This window comes from Salvelinus namaycush, chromosome 20 (assembly GCF_016432855.1).
Source record: "Salvelinus namaycush isolate Seneca chromosome 20, SaNama_1.0, whole genome shotgun sequence".
Taxonomy (NCBI): Eukaryota; Metazoa; Chordata; class Actinopteri; order Salmoniformes; family Salmonidae; genus Salvelinus; species Salvelinus namaycush.
This window is the reverse complement of record NC_052326.1, coordinates 49,615,404-49,632,397: the sequence shown is the minus strand read 5'-3', so window position 1 is coordinate 49,632,397 and position 16,994 is coordinate 49,615,404. Positions and strand designations below refer to the sequence as shown.

Sequence of the window (16,994 nt, the reverse complement as noted above, 5' to 3'; positions counted from 1 at the left end):
GTATCTACAGCCGTTCTATTCAAATATCCCTTGTATGTCTACCCTTTTTATATGGTTTATTGCGTTAAAATAATGAAGCAACTGTGTGAGATATTTTAACGTACCGTCACCTCACCTCTTCCACAATAGTGTCTGTAAATATATATTATTGAGACATGTTTACATTTTAAAATTGACTACAAAAATGTGCTTTTTGGTCTCATTTTAAGGTTAGGGGTAGGCACACGGCTAGCGGTGTTAGTATGGTTAGGTTTTAAGAATATATACATTGTAGAAATGGGCGCGGTTTAGCCATAATTATGACTGGCCGACCGACTATTGCTCATGCCGCGTTTAAGTGCTAGTTGGAACTATGAAACTAAAAAAAAAAGTCAAACTTGCTAACTGGTTGTAGTTACACACGTGCCGCTTTCAACGAATCAGCAAATTAGGAAATTTCCGAATTTCCTAGTTCCGACTAGCATGTGAACGCGACTTCAATCACAGAGTTTGTGTTAGACTCAATGCGACCGTACAACCATAGGCAAATCTGTCTCTTCCGAATGATCTTTCACCCAATGACATCGAAGTGTTTTGTAAGTGCATTCTTCCAAATGGTTGCTACAGCGTTGCTTTGTTTTAAACCTGAAGTTGCGATTGGTCATTTGTAAACGGGGTGGTGACACCGATTTGATAAAGGTAGTTTAAACGGGTGGGCGGGTACCTACACAGTTTGAAAAACTCAGTAGCAGAAGAATAGAGTCGGTGGACAGAACCGAAACACCAGGCAAGTATGGCGACATTTTATTATCCATTCAGAAGTATATGATAGGCAGTGCTGGTTATTTAAAAAAAACCTTAGCTTGGCTAGAAAGTCATTCCGCTTGCTAGTTAGCGTTATTTTTGCTGCAGTGCTAACGAGAAGACACTCGGGTAACGTTAACTGCGTCGTTAACTAAGCTAACGTTAGCTTGCTATGCGCTAACATGATTAGCAAATATACCCATTTGTGTCATTGGATGGTGTGAATTCGACAGTTATGTCTAGGCCATAGGATCTCAGAGCTAGCCAATGCAAACCTAAATAATTACTGTTAACTAGCCAAGGCAACTTCAAATCCAATGTTTGCTAGCTAACTACTGTAACTTGTTTAGCCAACGTCATGACAACACCCCTGTGGTTAGTGGCTTGCTAGCACGAAGCAAAATGCCAGATACGACGTGCATTTGAGTGTTTTAAAGTAACTTATTTTTTTTGTTTATTACGTTCTACTTTGCTAACTACTCACCGTCCTCTCGAATTGTTATTCCATTAAGTTACAAGTATGGCCTCTCAAAATATGGACCCTGCAGCTTCCTCATCCACAGCCGCTCTGAAAGGCAATGAGACGGGTGGGAGTGCCGCAAAGGGCTCAGTCACTAAAAGGTTTGTGACATTTTTTACCGTCATCTACATGTACATTTTAGTCATTTAGCAGACGATCTTAGCCAGAGAGACGTAGTTATTACAATCATCTTAAGATGGCTAGGTGGGACAACCATCTGTCAAAGTAATTTGTTCCTCAAAGTAGCGATCAGCAAAGTCAGGGCTAGTGGGGAGGGGGTTAAGTGCAAGTGTTTGTTGACAAAAGGCTTTTTTTTGTGGAGGTGCATTGCAATTATTTAGGATACCCTTTCTTTGAAGAGGTAGGGTTTTCAGTTAACTGGGAATAGTTTCAAGGGGAAGCTGGTTACACCATCGGGGTGCCAGGACATGCTCTTTCAATAGGCTAAACGGGAGCTGTCCTCCGCTAGTGGGGCAGAGGTGGCAGAACGGAGTACATTTGTCGTTTAACAGAAGCTCTTATCCAGAGCGACATAGAGGAGCAATTATGGTTAAGTGCCTTCCTCAATGGCACGTCGACATATTTATTTCACCTAGTTGTCTCAGGAATCAAATAGCAACTTTTGGTGACTGCCCCAACACACTTAAACGCTAGGCTACCGCGAATACTCTAGATTTATTCCCTGCTTACTGTAATACTAAGGCTGAGTCTTAATAAATGGTCCTAGAGAAATTGCCATTTAGCGAACCAAACAGTATTGTTCTGTAACAGCCTACATGTTAGCTGATTTTTAAGATGGGTGATTAGTACTACTTACATTGGGATATGGGCTAGTCATTGCACAAAGTTTGGGCACATTTTAAACGTATCTTTTTTTTTTACTCCCTAGACTTCAACAAGAGCTGATGACACTAATGGTAAGTGTTCCTTGTGTAGGGCTATGTCCTAATCACAATTGGAGATGTCAATTGATCTATTTTGGAAAACAGCTATTTCTTTAAGATCTGAAGTTTATTTCTTGCACATGTCATATAGATGTCTGGACATAAGGGGATCTCGGCTTTCCCAGAGTCTGACAACCTTTTTAAGTGGATCGGAACGATAGACGGCGCTCAGGGAACAGTAAGTAAAGGGTTATTTCTACTCCACCATGAAAAGTGGATCCTTGGCAGGGGCTCAGATTGTAAGACCAGTAATGTAGATGGTGTGTAACCCTGCCAGATGAACATGGGTAAAGGTGTCGGCATGCTTCGGCTAGGCGAACAGACTGCGCGTACTCCCTTAAAAGACCTTTGCTTGAAAAACAATACAAGTTTGTCGAACTTGAGACGACGTAGCCACTTCTTCAAAATATAATTAACGTAAGATGACTCAATAAATCTGTCATTAGTTTAAAACATTTGCTGAGGAGATCTTGGTCACAAAATTTTACATCAAACTAGGGGTGTGTTCGTAAATTCAATCTGAAGTGCCAGTGGACGCTCTGGCTGAGGACTAGTGTTGATCCGAGCGTTCTGACCTCAGCTTGGTGCTTGACTGCCGTTAACTGGCTAACGTTGGCTAGCTTGGTGCTTGACTGCCGTTAACTGGCTAACGTTGGCTAGCTTGGTGCTTGACTGCCGTTAACTGGCTAACGTTGTCTAACTTGCTAGCTACTTCCAGACATGTGAGTGCCTCACTGACCATTTTACTTGCCCTAGCAGAGCTGATTATCCAGTGGTCTAAGGCAGTGCTAGAGGTGTCACTCCCGGCCACGACCCGGAGACCCATGAGGCAGCACGCAATTGGCTCAGTTTCATCAGGGTTTTGGGAGGGTTTGGCCAGCTGGGATGTCCTTGTCCCATCGAGCTCTAGCGACTTCCTGTGGTGGCCGGGCGCATGCACGCTGACTTTGGTCGCCAGCTGTACGGCTGTGTATTTGTGCATCTGGCTTCCAGTTTAAGCGAGCAGTATGTCAAGAAGCAGTGGCATTTTTTTGTCGTGTTGAAAGACCACAAACACTGACCTACTTTTGACCAATCACCGACGAAGGGACGTGGACTTTGGCTTGCCTCTGAACAGAAATGTGTGTGCATGAACAGCCAAACTCTTGCCGGCGACCAAATGTTCGTCAGAATATATGCATGAACTGTTTCGGGTAGGAGTTATACGGACGCCTTAACAAGATCCACATGTCTTCCATCAACATTCAAATGCTCGCCTTGATTAGCTTTTGTACAGTTAAAAAAAAATAAGTCTATTAAAGAATGTCAGCCTTCCATCTCTTAGGTTTACGAAGGCCTGAGGTACAAGCTGTCGCTGGAATTCCCTAGTGGCTACCCTTACAAAGCCCCACGCGTGAAGTTCATCACATCGTGTTTCCACCCCAACGTTGACGATCAGGGATTCATCTGTCTGGATATCTTGAAAGACAAATGGTCAGCTCTGTACGATGTGCGTTCCATCCTGCTGTCCATCCAGAGTTTATTAGGAGGTGAGGTGTCTTTTTATTGTCTGTCGTTGTCGCCCAACCATTTTCATAAGGGGGTCTGATCAGATTTATCAACACACCGAGATCAAATCACTAATTATTATTATTTTTTTAAATTAGGGTTTGTGCCACTGTCAAAGTTTTTGCTAACCTTGTACCAAAATCTGTCTTGTCCAGAGCCCAACAATGAGAGTCCCTTGAACACTGCTGCTGCTGAGCTTTGGCATAACCAGGAAGGTTAGTAGATGGACCAATGTCTGTTGCAGTAGTGCCCACAAATTTTGACCAGGGCCCATAGGTCATTTGTGATGCACCCTGTAAATACTCGTGTCATGAATCAAACAGTTTTGTTAAACTTGTACGGTATTGAACAAAGGTGTCTGTCTTTCTTACAGCATTCAAAGCACATTTGAACTCTACCTACAAGAACTGACCCAATATCCTACAATCCTGCCATGTGTTTTATTTTTAAGTGTTTCTTTCTTCTGATTATGTAAATACTGGGTATGTCTGTATAATATTTTTATGTTTGTATAAACTTTATGTGAATAAAGTTTAATCGTGGCTTTATTGGTTATTTTCCAGTCAACATTTGACTTTATTTAATTTGCATAATACATTTCAAGCAATCAATACAACGTTCATTCTAACATGCTGACCACACTGGCCATGTTACAAAATAAATGTTCATATGTTCAATCATTTTACCCAAACTGCTCGCGCGTGTCTCTGTAGCCAGGCGCTAAAATACAACTTGGTTCTATTTGTGTCACAAGTCCCTCATCTCGTCATTGGTTTTTAGGAGCATTTACCCACGTGGGTGATTGAAAGCTGAATTTAGGTCCACGCTCAAGTCCAGTTGGTGGTGGTAATGCACCTTAAAGTTGGTTGCCAACCGCCATATAAAGTCCACAGAAGGATCGATTACAAGAAACGAACTAGGTTTTCCCTTTTATCTGTGGATTAGTTGTTGGAGAGGGCACACAAATTTGTGACTCAATGGGTCAAAATCCCACAAAGATCCAAGGGGGGGAAAGGACCTGGTGTATTTCAGGTAAAATAACGCAATTTTTATATCCCGGGACCAATTAGCTAGCTAAATGTCCGTGACTCTTTCGACCGGTCACCAAATTAATATTGGGTGTTTTGCTATTTCAACCTGCGTGTGTGTCGATGCACACACCCGGTGTAGTCAGCGTATTACAAAATGAATCAATAACCTAGGTATACAAGGTCTTTGACATAAACATCTATCCTTTTATCAAGGAGATCTTTATAGTTGATCATACCTTAAAGCATTTGTTCTTTGACTGCGTCTAAAGACATTTGTCTAACGTTCATAGTTTTCATTAGTAAATAGAAATTACTTGTGCATGAGAGAACCTAATTTATACCATGTGTATGCAACACAAGAACGCTATGCAAAATGCCGGTCCTGTACTGTCGTTTTAAAATTGCAGTACTGCCCATTTTAGTTTGTACACAGGAATGCCATTTTGGTAGCTACTTGTTATTGCACGGTGTATGATGAGGCTTTATTTGAAGTTTTATTGACCATTAACAGTTCAAGAGTATACCTCAGTCTTCAGGTCGATAGACAAAACATACAGCCTAACTTACAGTTTAGAGGTTGACAACACCCAGACATCTGGTCATCTTGGGACACCACCATCATCTCTTCCAGAGTCTCATCCTGATCGTGTGCAGTGTCCTGAGACTGAGCGCCTTCCACCCAGGCCTCTTGGGTAGCCTCCACTGCCCAGAAAGGAATGCTGACTTTCTGGAGCATCTCTTTGACCAGGGCGTCAATCTGGGTGATGTGCGTCTTTAGGTCAGGGTTTTGCTCCACCTCCACTGCTAGCCATGGGGTTTGGACTGAAGCAGCTCGGGCAGACACCCCAATGACCCCATCTGAAGCTCCTGTGTTCACCAGGGCCCGGCGGTCATTCCTCTGTTTCAAAGGGAAGCGGTCTATTAAGTCACTGGCTTTGTGCAGGTCCTGTTGGAGGTTCTCTAGCCCAGTGAGGAAAATAACCCACAGTCGCTCCACCTGTAATCGATCCTCTTGTCCAGGTTCAGTCGCCCTCTCTGTCAAAAGAGGGACCAGACGTCTGTGCAACCCTGGATTATGATGAGACGACGCACAATTATTCACAGTGGAATTTGTGTATGATTTACACTATACAAAGTACTTGCACTTGTGATTTTGAAAAGACCGTACTGTCAACAATTTATCTTTTTTTAGACACCAATTGGTTGAGAGAATGTTGCACTTAAAGATTTGACCTGAATTTGAATGGAAGGGGTCAGATCACAGTCACCTTTTGTTTGTGGAACCCCATTAAATGATTGAATAAGGGGTCATATCTCGAGGTTCATGTAACATTCAACAGCATTATAGTGGCCTTACCTGTGCAGATTCTATGAGCCAGTGCTCTGGTCTCGTCCATCTCCTCTCTCAGAAAGCTGCCATCTGAGTTACTTCCGATAGAGATGGCCATCTGTTGGAAACAGGCAGTCACCTTGCACAGGGCTTCCAGGGCACGCTCACACTCTGTGACCTGCCGTTTCCTGGCCTGGATCTCATCCACTGATCTCCGCCACCGATTCATCTGAACCTTGGAAGAGAACTACATTACCGATTACAATTTTGGACAGCCTAGGTACCTTTTATTTAGGTAACTGATTACGTTTAGAAAGTAACCAACCCAGCCCTGTCACTCTGACCTTAATGTGACACTCCAGTCTCCTTTTCACCTCATTTAACTGAGTTACCTAACAAAAGGCACATCGCAATAGGTGGTCCGGGTATGTCGTGACAGCACAAGTTGTGGGGGTGGCTTTTGTTCTCCATTGCTCCTCAAGCAAGGAGGGAGGCCGTCGACATCACCGATTACCATCAGACCAAGTGTTTGAATTCCATACTCCTTGACGTTTGCGGTTGTGTCAGAAAAAAATATTAACTATTTTGCTCAAAACATATTTTTGACCCTTTAGACCCTTTTGCTTTACTGTGTTTGTATTTGGTATATCGCTTTTCAACAGTAAAAGTACAAAAATCACTGGTGGATGTCTTTAAGCCCATCAAGCAATAGCCTAGTCATGGCCCTTGTGATGGAATTAATACATTTCTTCACACAGTCTCACTAAACCAGGTAAATGGACTGGTATTTTAAAACAAATATAGACCTGAGTATTAATAATGTAATCTCTGATGATTGGCATATGATTTTCACTGTAAAAATATGTTGTATTTGCTTTATATGGCTCCCTTTTTATATTACAATAAACATTTATACTTAGCATTACTATCAGTAGTCCAAATCTATATTGTGCCACTAACTCCACCAAATATTACAATGACCACATATGAAACACAAAATAAAGACATTAGGAATCAAGAGTTAATAGCTATTTTGCAACTTATTCATCACCAAACAATCAAACTAGATTAAGAACCCACCTCCGTTTTGAAGTCTCCTCAGGGTCTCATGCTTTCTTATAGCCTACGGCCAAGTTGACAACCTTCAGCATGACTGAAAACAACTGAGCAACTTCAAAGTGAGCCCTCAGTATTGGGCTCCTCCTCCACACCCCCCTGCTTACTGTTTCCTTGCTGGCACTGGCAGGAACTGGTCTTCAGGGAGACACTATTCAATTAGGCCAACCCTAGCAGCTGAGGCCCATGGAACCATCTGTGCCCTTGCTATTCTTCCATAAATAAAAGTGGTTTATGTCAACACATTTTGACAAATCATATTCCCTAATCATATCTAAAGTTGTGTTTTTGAATGCTTTTTATTGTTGAGGTGGCAGGTAGCCTAGCGGTTAGAGAGGCCAGCCATCAACTGGAGGGTTGCTAGTTTGGGCTCCCGAGTGGCACAGCGGTCTAAGGTACTGCATCTCAGTGCTTGAGGCGTCACTACAGACAACAAATCAAATCCAGGCTGTATCACAACCAGCCGTGATTGGGAGTCCCATAGGGCAGAGCACAATTGGCCCAGCATCGTCCGGGTTTTGCAGGTGTAGGCTGTCATTGTAAATAAGAATTTGTTCTTAACTGACTTGCCTAGTTAAATAAAGGTTTAAAAAAAAAAAAATGGTGGACATGATCTAATAGACTGGGAGTGTTACCATTAGACACAGGTTCTGCACAAATTGTGTGGTTCTAACATATTCATATAGTGGTTGATTAATGCTATTTCTAAGTTCTAGTGCTAGGTAAGGTTTCTTATAATTAGCAGCATTTGATTGTGCCAGCCACATATTCCTTTGAGTTGCTCTCCTGTAATAGCTAACAAGAAGCTTTTAGGAGCTGAGGTCCTTCGATGCCATGGGGGTGCTCCCATGTGCCAGGTCTCCGGAGCAACAACACTAAAATTAGCTCGAGTTAGCAAAACGTCAGCACTTTAGCAGAATAGGTCTGTGGGGCTGGAACCGACTGATTCACACATCACAAAATGGTACACTTTTCACTGCGGGTAACTCTTCAGCATAAACGACGACTGTGGATAATACATTGATTTCTCCAGTCCCTTGTGGATAGTGTTCATGAACCTTCTTATGTAGCTGTGTGTCGTGTTCCTATATGATAACTTGCATGTTTTGCATTTTTACATAACTTATTCCATCTTCATTTTTAAGTATAAGCAATGTGATTGTATCCTATTAATAGTCCAAATTGGAATCAGTTGCCCAGGAAATGTGGGTTATGGGGGAAATTAAAAAAAGAATGGCAAAGATCACAAAAGTGTCTTGAGTCTTTTATTGAAATATCTAGTAACAGTTTAGGCGGTTTGTCCGTTCCCAATGCAATGACACAGACAGGTTTTACAACGTTAAGTTACTGCAGGGGCACAAACAGACATGCCTTTAAAAGGCAACTAGGAACATGGCGTATACATGGTGACTGCTGACTGTCTGAATACATCCTTAAAACTATGGGTTTTCATAGTCCGTTGCCCATTGGTCGAGCAGATGGGTATTCTACCACAGTACGGTTAACACTGAGAGGATCATATTCTTTTTGAACAATACAGTTTGGTGATCGTCACAGTAATAACTGAAGCCCATTCCGGTGAGCTGCATGAACACAAACGGCAGCAATCTGATGCAGGTTGAGCTGTGTAATTAGAAAACCATTCATCAGGCCGTGGGCCTTTCACAGGTTGTCTTGAATAGTCAAGCCATACATCCAAATCCAAGTGGTCACTCAGAAGTTTTAGTGCTGGTATTATCTGAAGAAGGTAAAAGGAAGGGGTGGGGGTGTATTTTACAAAAGGACGGGGTATAGATTTGCATTGGTGATTTGGCTTTGTCTTTTACAGGTCTTGCTATGTCACATCCATTGATAGAAATACATTGGTATTAGGATGGAGAAGGGGAGTAAAGCGGAGGCATGGTTATGTGGCTATGGACTGCATGATCTCATGGCACAGGCATTGACAGAAGCCGTAGAAGACACACAGAACCAGGGTGGAGGGCACCAGGCTGACCAGGATGATTCCCAGGGTGAGCTGCTGGATCATCAGAAGATAGATGCCCAGCGGCAGCGATGAGAAGTAGACTAGACACAGGACGCCGATAAGGAAGCTGGGGAAGGTGCGAGAGGTCCATGCGCCGCACTTCTGCGCGGGCAGGTGGCAGGGCAGCGAGGCCAGGCTGGCGGGCCGGTACAGGCGCACCATATTGAGCATGCTCATGGAGTCTGATGACTGCGACTCGCCCGGCACCTCCATGATGGTGATGACCAGGCAGTCGGAGGAGCTGTGTGACTGCTCACTGGTTGTGACGCAGCCGCCCCCAGTACCACCACAGCCACCCTCTCCACCGCCACTCCCGCTCAGGCTGCCCGGAGTGAGCAGCACCTCCCCACTCGGAGTGATGGAACCGCCACTCTTCCTGGCGCGGTCCTGGTAGGTGAGGATGGCCAGGATGTTGCTGTCGTCCTGCAGCAGCCAGATGTCATCGTCGGACACGTGCGTCTCGTGGCGGCAGAAGGGGCAGCTGACAATGCTGGGGGACGAGTTCTCCACGATCTTCTTCAGGCATTTGGCGCAGACGCGGTGGAGGCAGCCCAACACCTTGGGCTTGCGGGTGCGCGTGTCATAACGGTTGTAGCAAATCTTACACTCCAGCTCCTCCACGGTGTAGACCAGAGGCTGACAGCTCTGGTCCGTCTCCAAGGTCAACTTCTCCAACTTCTGGCTCATTGTAAGAGAGAGAAGGGAGGGAGGGATGCCCAGCTAGCCAGAAATGTAGGCACTAATGCAGCAGTGCTATGTTCCAGAGACACCCTGCACTTTCAACAACAGCTGCGGTTTTGTCACAAGATTTGTACGATTTTTGTAAAAGATTTGTATGAAGATACAGTGAATGTTATTAATATTGTCCACGTTGACGCTCACAAGAAGTGGAATCCAAATTATGATTTAAGACCCTGATATGATGGCTCATACTTTTGTACATCTTTTCACAGTAAAAATACATTCACGTACGGTATTACTTTGTAAATATTCACACCTACGTTGCACAGGTAAAAATCATGCTCCGATATATGTTCATGGTTGATCCTGAACACCCTGAATAATAGAGTTCGTATTCACAGTTGAGCATGCATGCTGAGTATGGCTTTACTTTCACAACAATGTATGGTGCTAAATTAGCATTTGAGGGCATAGGACTGAGGTTAGACAGCTTTACATCTTCAACAATGCTGTATGACTGGTCGCTACCCAAACGTAGTGCATGCCCACCTCGGATCAGAGATGTTCCTCTCCAGATGAGTTTCCAATGACAAAAACATTTGAACAATTTAATGAGAGAACATTCCGGTTTTGAAAGTCCCTGTTATGTGTAAAATGCGTAAACAGAAAAAATACACAAGTGTATAGAAGGCGGGAACCATGTTTACATGTGCCAATGCCACTGTTGCTTCGATCGGAATATCCAAAATATGGAGGGATGAATTGGATTATATCCGTCAGGAAATCTTGGGGGAGTTGGTGTCAGATGATCCAGCTAGAGAGGGGCAGTGGTATTCCCAGTATAGGTATTCCCAGGACCTTGGTACAGCAACATGGTCTCTCTGTGGAAAGAAGACAAGGGAATATATGTTAGGGAACATTGGAAATCCAAAATATATGTAAAACCCGTAGTGGCCTTTTGATTGTCTTGCAGGCTAAGCCGCTGCATATACAGTATAACGTTGCTGCATGGGTTTGATTCCAGCCTACTGCTATTTCAGTTTGGGATTGACCCACTCCTTAAAAAAATACACACTAGTTACGACAGATGACCAACCTTGACAGAATTCTATTTTTCATTTCAGAGTGCATGAACAAACAAGGTGTCAGGTTGTTGTCAAAATGTTGGTAATGTCAACACCAGTTTACCAATACTTAATTCAATGAATTTGCGTCTAAGCATTTCTTTAATATCAGCCTATTGTCTTTATCCAAGAATTGTATCCACACACTCTTTCATCACTATCATACAGCCTCCACCGCAGAGCCACATCCTTCATCACTATCATATAGCCTACATCCCAGAGATACATCCTTCATCACTATCATACAGCCTACATCCCAGAGATACATCCTTCATCACTATCATACAGCCTACATCCCAGAGCTACATCCTTCATCGGAAGAGAGCGTTCATCTCATGCTTTATGGTCATCCAATGTCATTCCAGTTGCAACCTTTAATGGGCTTATCATGATTCATCATCCATAATAGGTACTGTGGTGATCCTCAATGTCCCCAGTAATAGATCCTATTTCAATACACGACACACTGACATCACGCTCAGATGCGCGCGACTCTTGGCGGTAGTAAGAAAGCCATCTCCATCTGTGCCCATTCAACATAGCCTAGATTCAAGTTTTTATTACTTCTCAACAAAATAACATTTTGGGGTTCTCATACGCTTGCAATGATATTTTGATTCTTGCTTGAACAGTTGTTAAGGTTATATTTGGTTGTGATCTTCGCAAAATAACTATTTTTGATGCAGCAGTTGTTAGCTAGAATGCTAACACTCATTGATATCCTCATTGATAGCCAAAGAGCCATTTTACTGGTTGAAAAGTTTTTAAAGTATTATGCAGTTGATTTGCGATGATGACAAACATTATATTAAGCAAGGACATTCATACGAGACTTAAAATCCAATTATAATCCAAAAGTAATGTGAAATGCACTCATAAGCAACATGTAAATAGAGGCTTTTTTTGCTGGCGTTCTATAATAACTCCCCCTTGTTCTGTCACCAACTTGCACGCATCGCCCTCATGCGCCAATGTTTGTAAATGCAGAAAGGGGTCTATAGCCCCCTTTAACTTGCCTTTCTCCTCCCTCCCTTCTGTTAATTTACCTCGTCACCGTTCATCACCTCCTTTCTGTCACGGGCATCAATCCACCCTCCACACACACACCTCTCTCTTTAATACAATCCACAGTACTGAGAATTTGTGCATCACGGGGGTTGGGTATGCAAAGGGATGATGGAAGCCCTATGATATGTGGCACTGGAAACCACTATTATGTTATGGGACCCTTCTTACATACAGTTGAAGTCGGAAGTTTACATACACTTAGGTTGGAGTCGTTAAAACTCGTTTTTCAACCACTCCACAAATTTCTCGTTAACAAACTAGAGTTTTGGCAAGTCGGTTAGGACATCCACTTTGTGCATGACACAAGTCATTTTTTCTACAAATGTTTACAGACAGATTATTTCACTTATAATTCACTGTATCACAATTCCAGGGGGTCAGAAGTTTACATACACTAAGTTGGCTGTGCCTTTAAACAGCTTGGAAAATTCCAGAAAATGATGTCATGGCTTTAGAAGCTTCTGATAGGCTAATTGACATCGTTTGAGTCAATTGGAGGTGTACCTGTGGATGTATTTCAAAGCCTACCTTCAAACTTAGTGCCTCTTTGCTTGACATCATGGGAAAATCAAAAGAAATCAAAATTGTAGACCTCGACAACTCTGGTTTATCCTAGGGAGCAATTTCCAAACGCCTGAAGGTACCACGTTCATCTGTACAAACAATAGTACGCTAGTATAAACACCATGGGACCACACAGCCGTCATACCGCTCAGGAAGGAGACGCTTTCTGTCTCCTAGAGATGAACGTACTTTGTTGCGAAAAGTGCAAATCAATCCCAGAACAACAGCAAAGGACCTTGTGAAGATGCTGGAGGAAACAGGTACAAAAGTATCTATATCCACAGTAAAATGAGTCCTATATCAACATAACCTGAAAGGCCACTCAACAAGGAAGAAGCCACTGCTCCAAAACCGCCATAAAAAAGCCAGACTACGGTTTGCAACTGCACATGGGGACAAATATTGTACTTTTTGGAGAAATGTCCTCTGGTCTGATGAAACAAAAATACAACTGTTTGGCCATAATGACCATTGTTATGTTTGGAGGAAAAAGGGGGATGCTTGCAAGCAGAAGAACACCATCCCAACCGTGAGGCACAGGAGTGGCAGCATCATGTTGTGGGGGTGCTTTGCTGCAGGAGGGACTGGTGCACTTCACAAAATAGATGGCATCATGAGGGAGGACAATTATGTGGATATATTGAAGCAACATCTCAAGACATCAGTCAGGAAGTTAAAGCTTGGTCGCAAATGGGTCTTCCAATTGGACAATGACCTCAAGCATACTTCCAAAGTTGTGGCAAAATGGCTTAAGGACAACAAAGTCAAGGTATTGGAATGGCCATCACAAAGCCCTGACCTCAATCCTATAGAATATTTGTGCGCAGAACTGAAAAAGCATGTGCGAGCAAGGAGGCCTACAAACCTGACTCGGTTACACCAGCTCTGTCAGGAGGAATGGGCCAAAATTCACCCAACTTATTCTTGGAAGCTTGTGGAAGGCTACCAGAAACATTTGACCCAAGTTAAACAATTTAAAGGTAATGCTACCGAATACTAATTGAGTGTATGTAAACTTCTGACCCACTGGGAATGTGATGAAAGAAATAAAAGCTGAAATAAATAATTCTCTCTATTATTATTCTGACATTTCACATTCTGAAAATAAGGTGGTGATCCTAACTGACCTAAGACAGGGAATTTTTACTAGGATTAAATGTCAGGAATTGTGAAAAACTGAGTTTAAATGTATTTGGCTAAGGTGTATGTAACCTTCCGACTTCAACTGTAGCTTATTTTTTTATCAGGCATTAAAATGCATGAAATAATTTTCCTTCCATCGAAATAGTCGACCAACAAGTTGTAGCACATATGTATGGGCTCTCTCTCCTCTCGCTCGCTCGCTCTCTCTCTCCCTCGCTCTCTCTGTGTGTGTTTACTGAGACGATGAGTCACACACCAGAATGTCAGTGGGAGATAGTGGAGAGTGAAGGAGCAGCACAGCACACTACAAGTGCACAGATCTGATTTCCCTCACCGCTTGTTCTGTCATTATGTAACACTTCCTTTCTTTCCTTCCTTCCTTCCTTCCTTTATTCTTTCATCTTTCCTCCTCCCTTTTTTCTCCTGCGCACAGGTTGTTAGAATCTGAACTGTGCCTATAAATATCCCACCTGTAGAGCTGGGGGGGATACACAAGGTGTTTTATATAATGCCTCCTTATTTTCCCTTCTAAGACAGCGGGGCGATAGCGAGGTTGGAGGGGAGCCCTCTCTTTATGCTGATGGAATTGAGCGACTGAAAAAGAGGAGAGCGAAGAGACAGATATAGCTTACAGATAATGACGATGACATTGGGTGGCAGGTTGTCTCTAAGGGATCTGGGGATGGGTAGAAGAACACTAGGTTGCATAAACAATAGGAAATGTTTCTTTGAATAGATGTTTATGCTAGGGACAAGGAATAGATGTTTATTTGAATAGATGTTTATGCTAGGGACAAGGAATATATGTTTATTTGAATAGATGTTTATGGGCCAAGGAATAGATGTTTATGGGCCAAGAAATAGATGTTTATTTGAATAGATGTTTATGCTAGGGACAAGGAATATATGTTTATTTGAATAGATGTTTATGGGCCAAGGAATATATGTTTATTTGAATAGATGTTTATGCTAGGGACAAGGAATATATGTTTATTTGAATAGATGTTTATGCTAGGGACAAGGAATATATGTTTATTTGAATAGATGTTTATGCTAGGGACAAGGAATATATGTTTATTTGAATAGATGTTTATTCTAAGGACAAGATGTTTATGCTAGGGACAAGGAGGCACTAGAAGCAGCACTGTTGTCCTCTTGGTCTGCAATTTAAAACAAAAATGCAATTACCGGCTACACATCCTGAAGGGACACTGTAAAACGCCGGACATATTTTATCACTTTGATGAAGCTGTATTTTATCACTCTAATGAAGCTGTATTTTATCACTTTGATGAAGCTGTATTTTATCACTTTGATGAAGCCGTATTTTATCACTCTGATGAAGCTGTATTTTATCACTCTGATGAAGCTGTATTTTATCACTTTGATGAAGCTGTATTTTATCACTTTGATGAAGCCGTATTTTATCACTCTGATGAAGCTGTATTTTATCACTCTAATGAAGCTGTATTTTATCACTCTGATGAAGCTGTATTTTATCACTTTGATGAAGCCGTATTTTATCACTCTGATGAAGCTGTATTTTATCACTTTGATGAAGCTGTATTTTATCACTTTGATGAAGCTGTATTTTATCACTCTGATGAAGCCGTATTTTATCACTTTGATGAAGCCGTATTTTATCACTTTGATGAAGCTGTATTTTATCACTCTGATGAAGCTGTATTTTATCACTCTGATGAAGCCGTATTTTATCACTTTGATGAAGCCGTATTTTATCACTTTGATGAAGCTGTATTTTATCACTCTGATGAAGCTGTATTTTATCACTTTGATGAAGCCGTATTTTATCACTTTGATGAAGCCGTATTTTATCACTTTGATGAAGCCGTATTTTATCACTCTGATGAAGCGAGTGTGTGTCTTTGGTTAGTTAATGAGCACAAAATAAAGTTGCCCTCATTTCGAAAAAGCTTGTGTGCATGAGCTAAATATAGCTTGGTCCCTATGAAGCTAATATTTGGAAATAACTTGCGGGAACTAGGGTAACAAAAATGCATTTAGGACTAAGATTATAGGTATATGCACTAAGACTAAGCTATATGTATTTCTTTTTTTTTTACAATACAAACCTCAAAACAAATCCTCTAGGCCACTGAAATTGAGTCTCCCTAAGCTACTATTGTATCCTACCAGAGCTCTTTGGGAAACCGAGCAAACTAAGTGACAAACGGCAACGCTGTAGGAACCGTGACTCATGTTACCACACAGAGACTGATACTGCTGTTTGAGGAACACAGAGAAAATAGACTACTGGTGTTGTATGCATGAGCATTCATATCCTCAGGATTCCCATTGACCTGAGCCCAGTAGAAAATAGAGCTCTTCTCGTGGCTTTTAACAACTTCCATTTGGTGTCAGTTTGATCATTTGCAAAGGCATTAACACGCTTGCAGACACCTCTGGCCACAGACGTCACCTCAACGTCTATTCCACGTCATTTCACTGAACAACGTTGATTCAACCAGTGTGTGCCCAGTGGGAATACATAGTGTTTCCTTGTCTAATTAGCTGACAATACATCCAGGGTGGGTTCTAGACAGGTGGAGGAGGCATCACTGTTCACCAGAGGTAGAATTATGAGGAAGACAATAGCCAACTGTGTCATTTCATGGCTCTCAATAACAAAACATAAAATGTCCTACTCCCATTTTTTATGAGCTAAAATAAAAGATCCCAGAAATGTTCCATACGCACAAAAATCTTATTTCTCTCAAATGTTATCCTTTGTCAAGATAATCCATCCACCTGACAGGTGTGGCATATAAAGAAGCATGATCATTACACAGGTGCACCTTGTGCTGGGGACAATAAAAGGCCACTCTAAAATGTGCAGTTTTGTCACACAACACAATGCCACAGATGTCTAGAGTTGAGGGAGCATGTGATTGGCATGCTGACTGCAGGAATTTCCACCAGAGCTGTTGCCAGAGAATTTAATGTTAATTTCTCTACCATTAGCTGCCTCTAACATCCTTTTAGAGAACTTGGCAGTATGTCCAACCGGCTTCATAGATTAAGGCCTAATTTATTTTTATAAATTGACTGATTTCCGTATATAAACTGTAACTCAGCAAAATCTTTGAAATTGTTGT

At 42.1% G+C, this 16,994-nt stretch overlaps 3 protein-coding genes across 4 annotated transcripts; 1 reads left to right on the top strand and 2 right to left on the bottom strand.

Moving 5' to 3' along the window:
• Window positions 1-502: 502 nt before the first annotated feature.
• On the top strand, window positions 503-4,357 carry ube2c (ubiquitin-conjugating enzyme E2C). Of its 2 annotated transcripts, none has more exons than XM_039016486.1 (7): window positions 503-766; window positions 1,296-1,404; window positions 2,193-2,220; window positions 2,339-2,425; window positions 3,572-3,776; window positions 3,951-4,010; window positions 4,169-4,357. In XM_039016486.1, exons 2-7 carry the CDS (start codon window positions 1,304-1,306, stop codon window positions 4,204-4,206), a joined length of 519 nt encoding a protein of 172 aa, XP_038872414.1. In that variant the 5' UTR covers window positions 503-766; window positions 1,296-1,303; the 3' UTR covers window positions 4,207-4,357. The 2 variants fall into 2 exon arrangements, with proteins under 2 accessions (XP_038872414.1, XP_038872415.1); XM_039016487.1 differs by having other exon boundaries at window positions 682-770.
• A 1,001-nt stretch (window positions 4,358-5,358) lies between these two features.
• zgc:109913 (regulator of G-protein signaling 9-binding protein) lies at window positions 5,359-6,385 on the bottom strand. Its single transcript, XM_039016488.1, has 2 exons — window positions 6,184-6,385; window positions 5,359-5,894 (listed from the first exon to the last, which is right to left on the bottom strand). The coding sequence occupies exons 1-2, from the start codon at window positions 6,383-6,385 to the stop codon at window positions 5,359-5,361; spliced, it is 738 nt and encodes a 245-aa protein (XP_038872416.1).
• A 2,194-nt stretch (window positions 6,386-8,579) lies between these two features.
• LOC120064657 (E3 ubiquitin-protein ligase RNF182) lies at window positions 8,580-10,819 on the bottom strand. The gene has a single exon (XM_039015281.1). The coding sequence runs from the start codon at window positions 9,983-9,985 to the stop codon at window positions 9,176-9,178; it is 810 nt and encodes a 269-aa protein (XP_038871209.1). The 5' UTR covers window positions 9,986-10,819; the 3' UTR covers window positions 8,580-9,175.
• Between the last annotated feature and the right edge of the window lie 6,175 nt (window positions 10,820-16,994).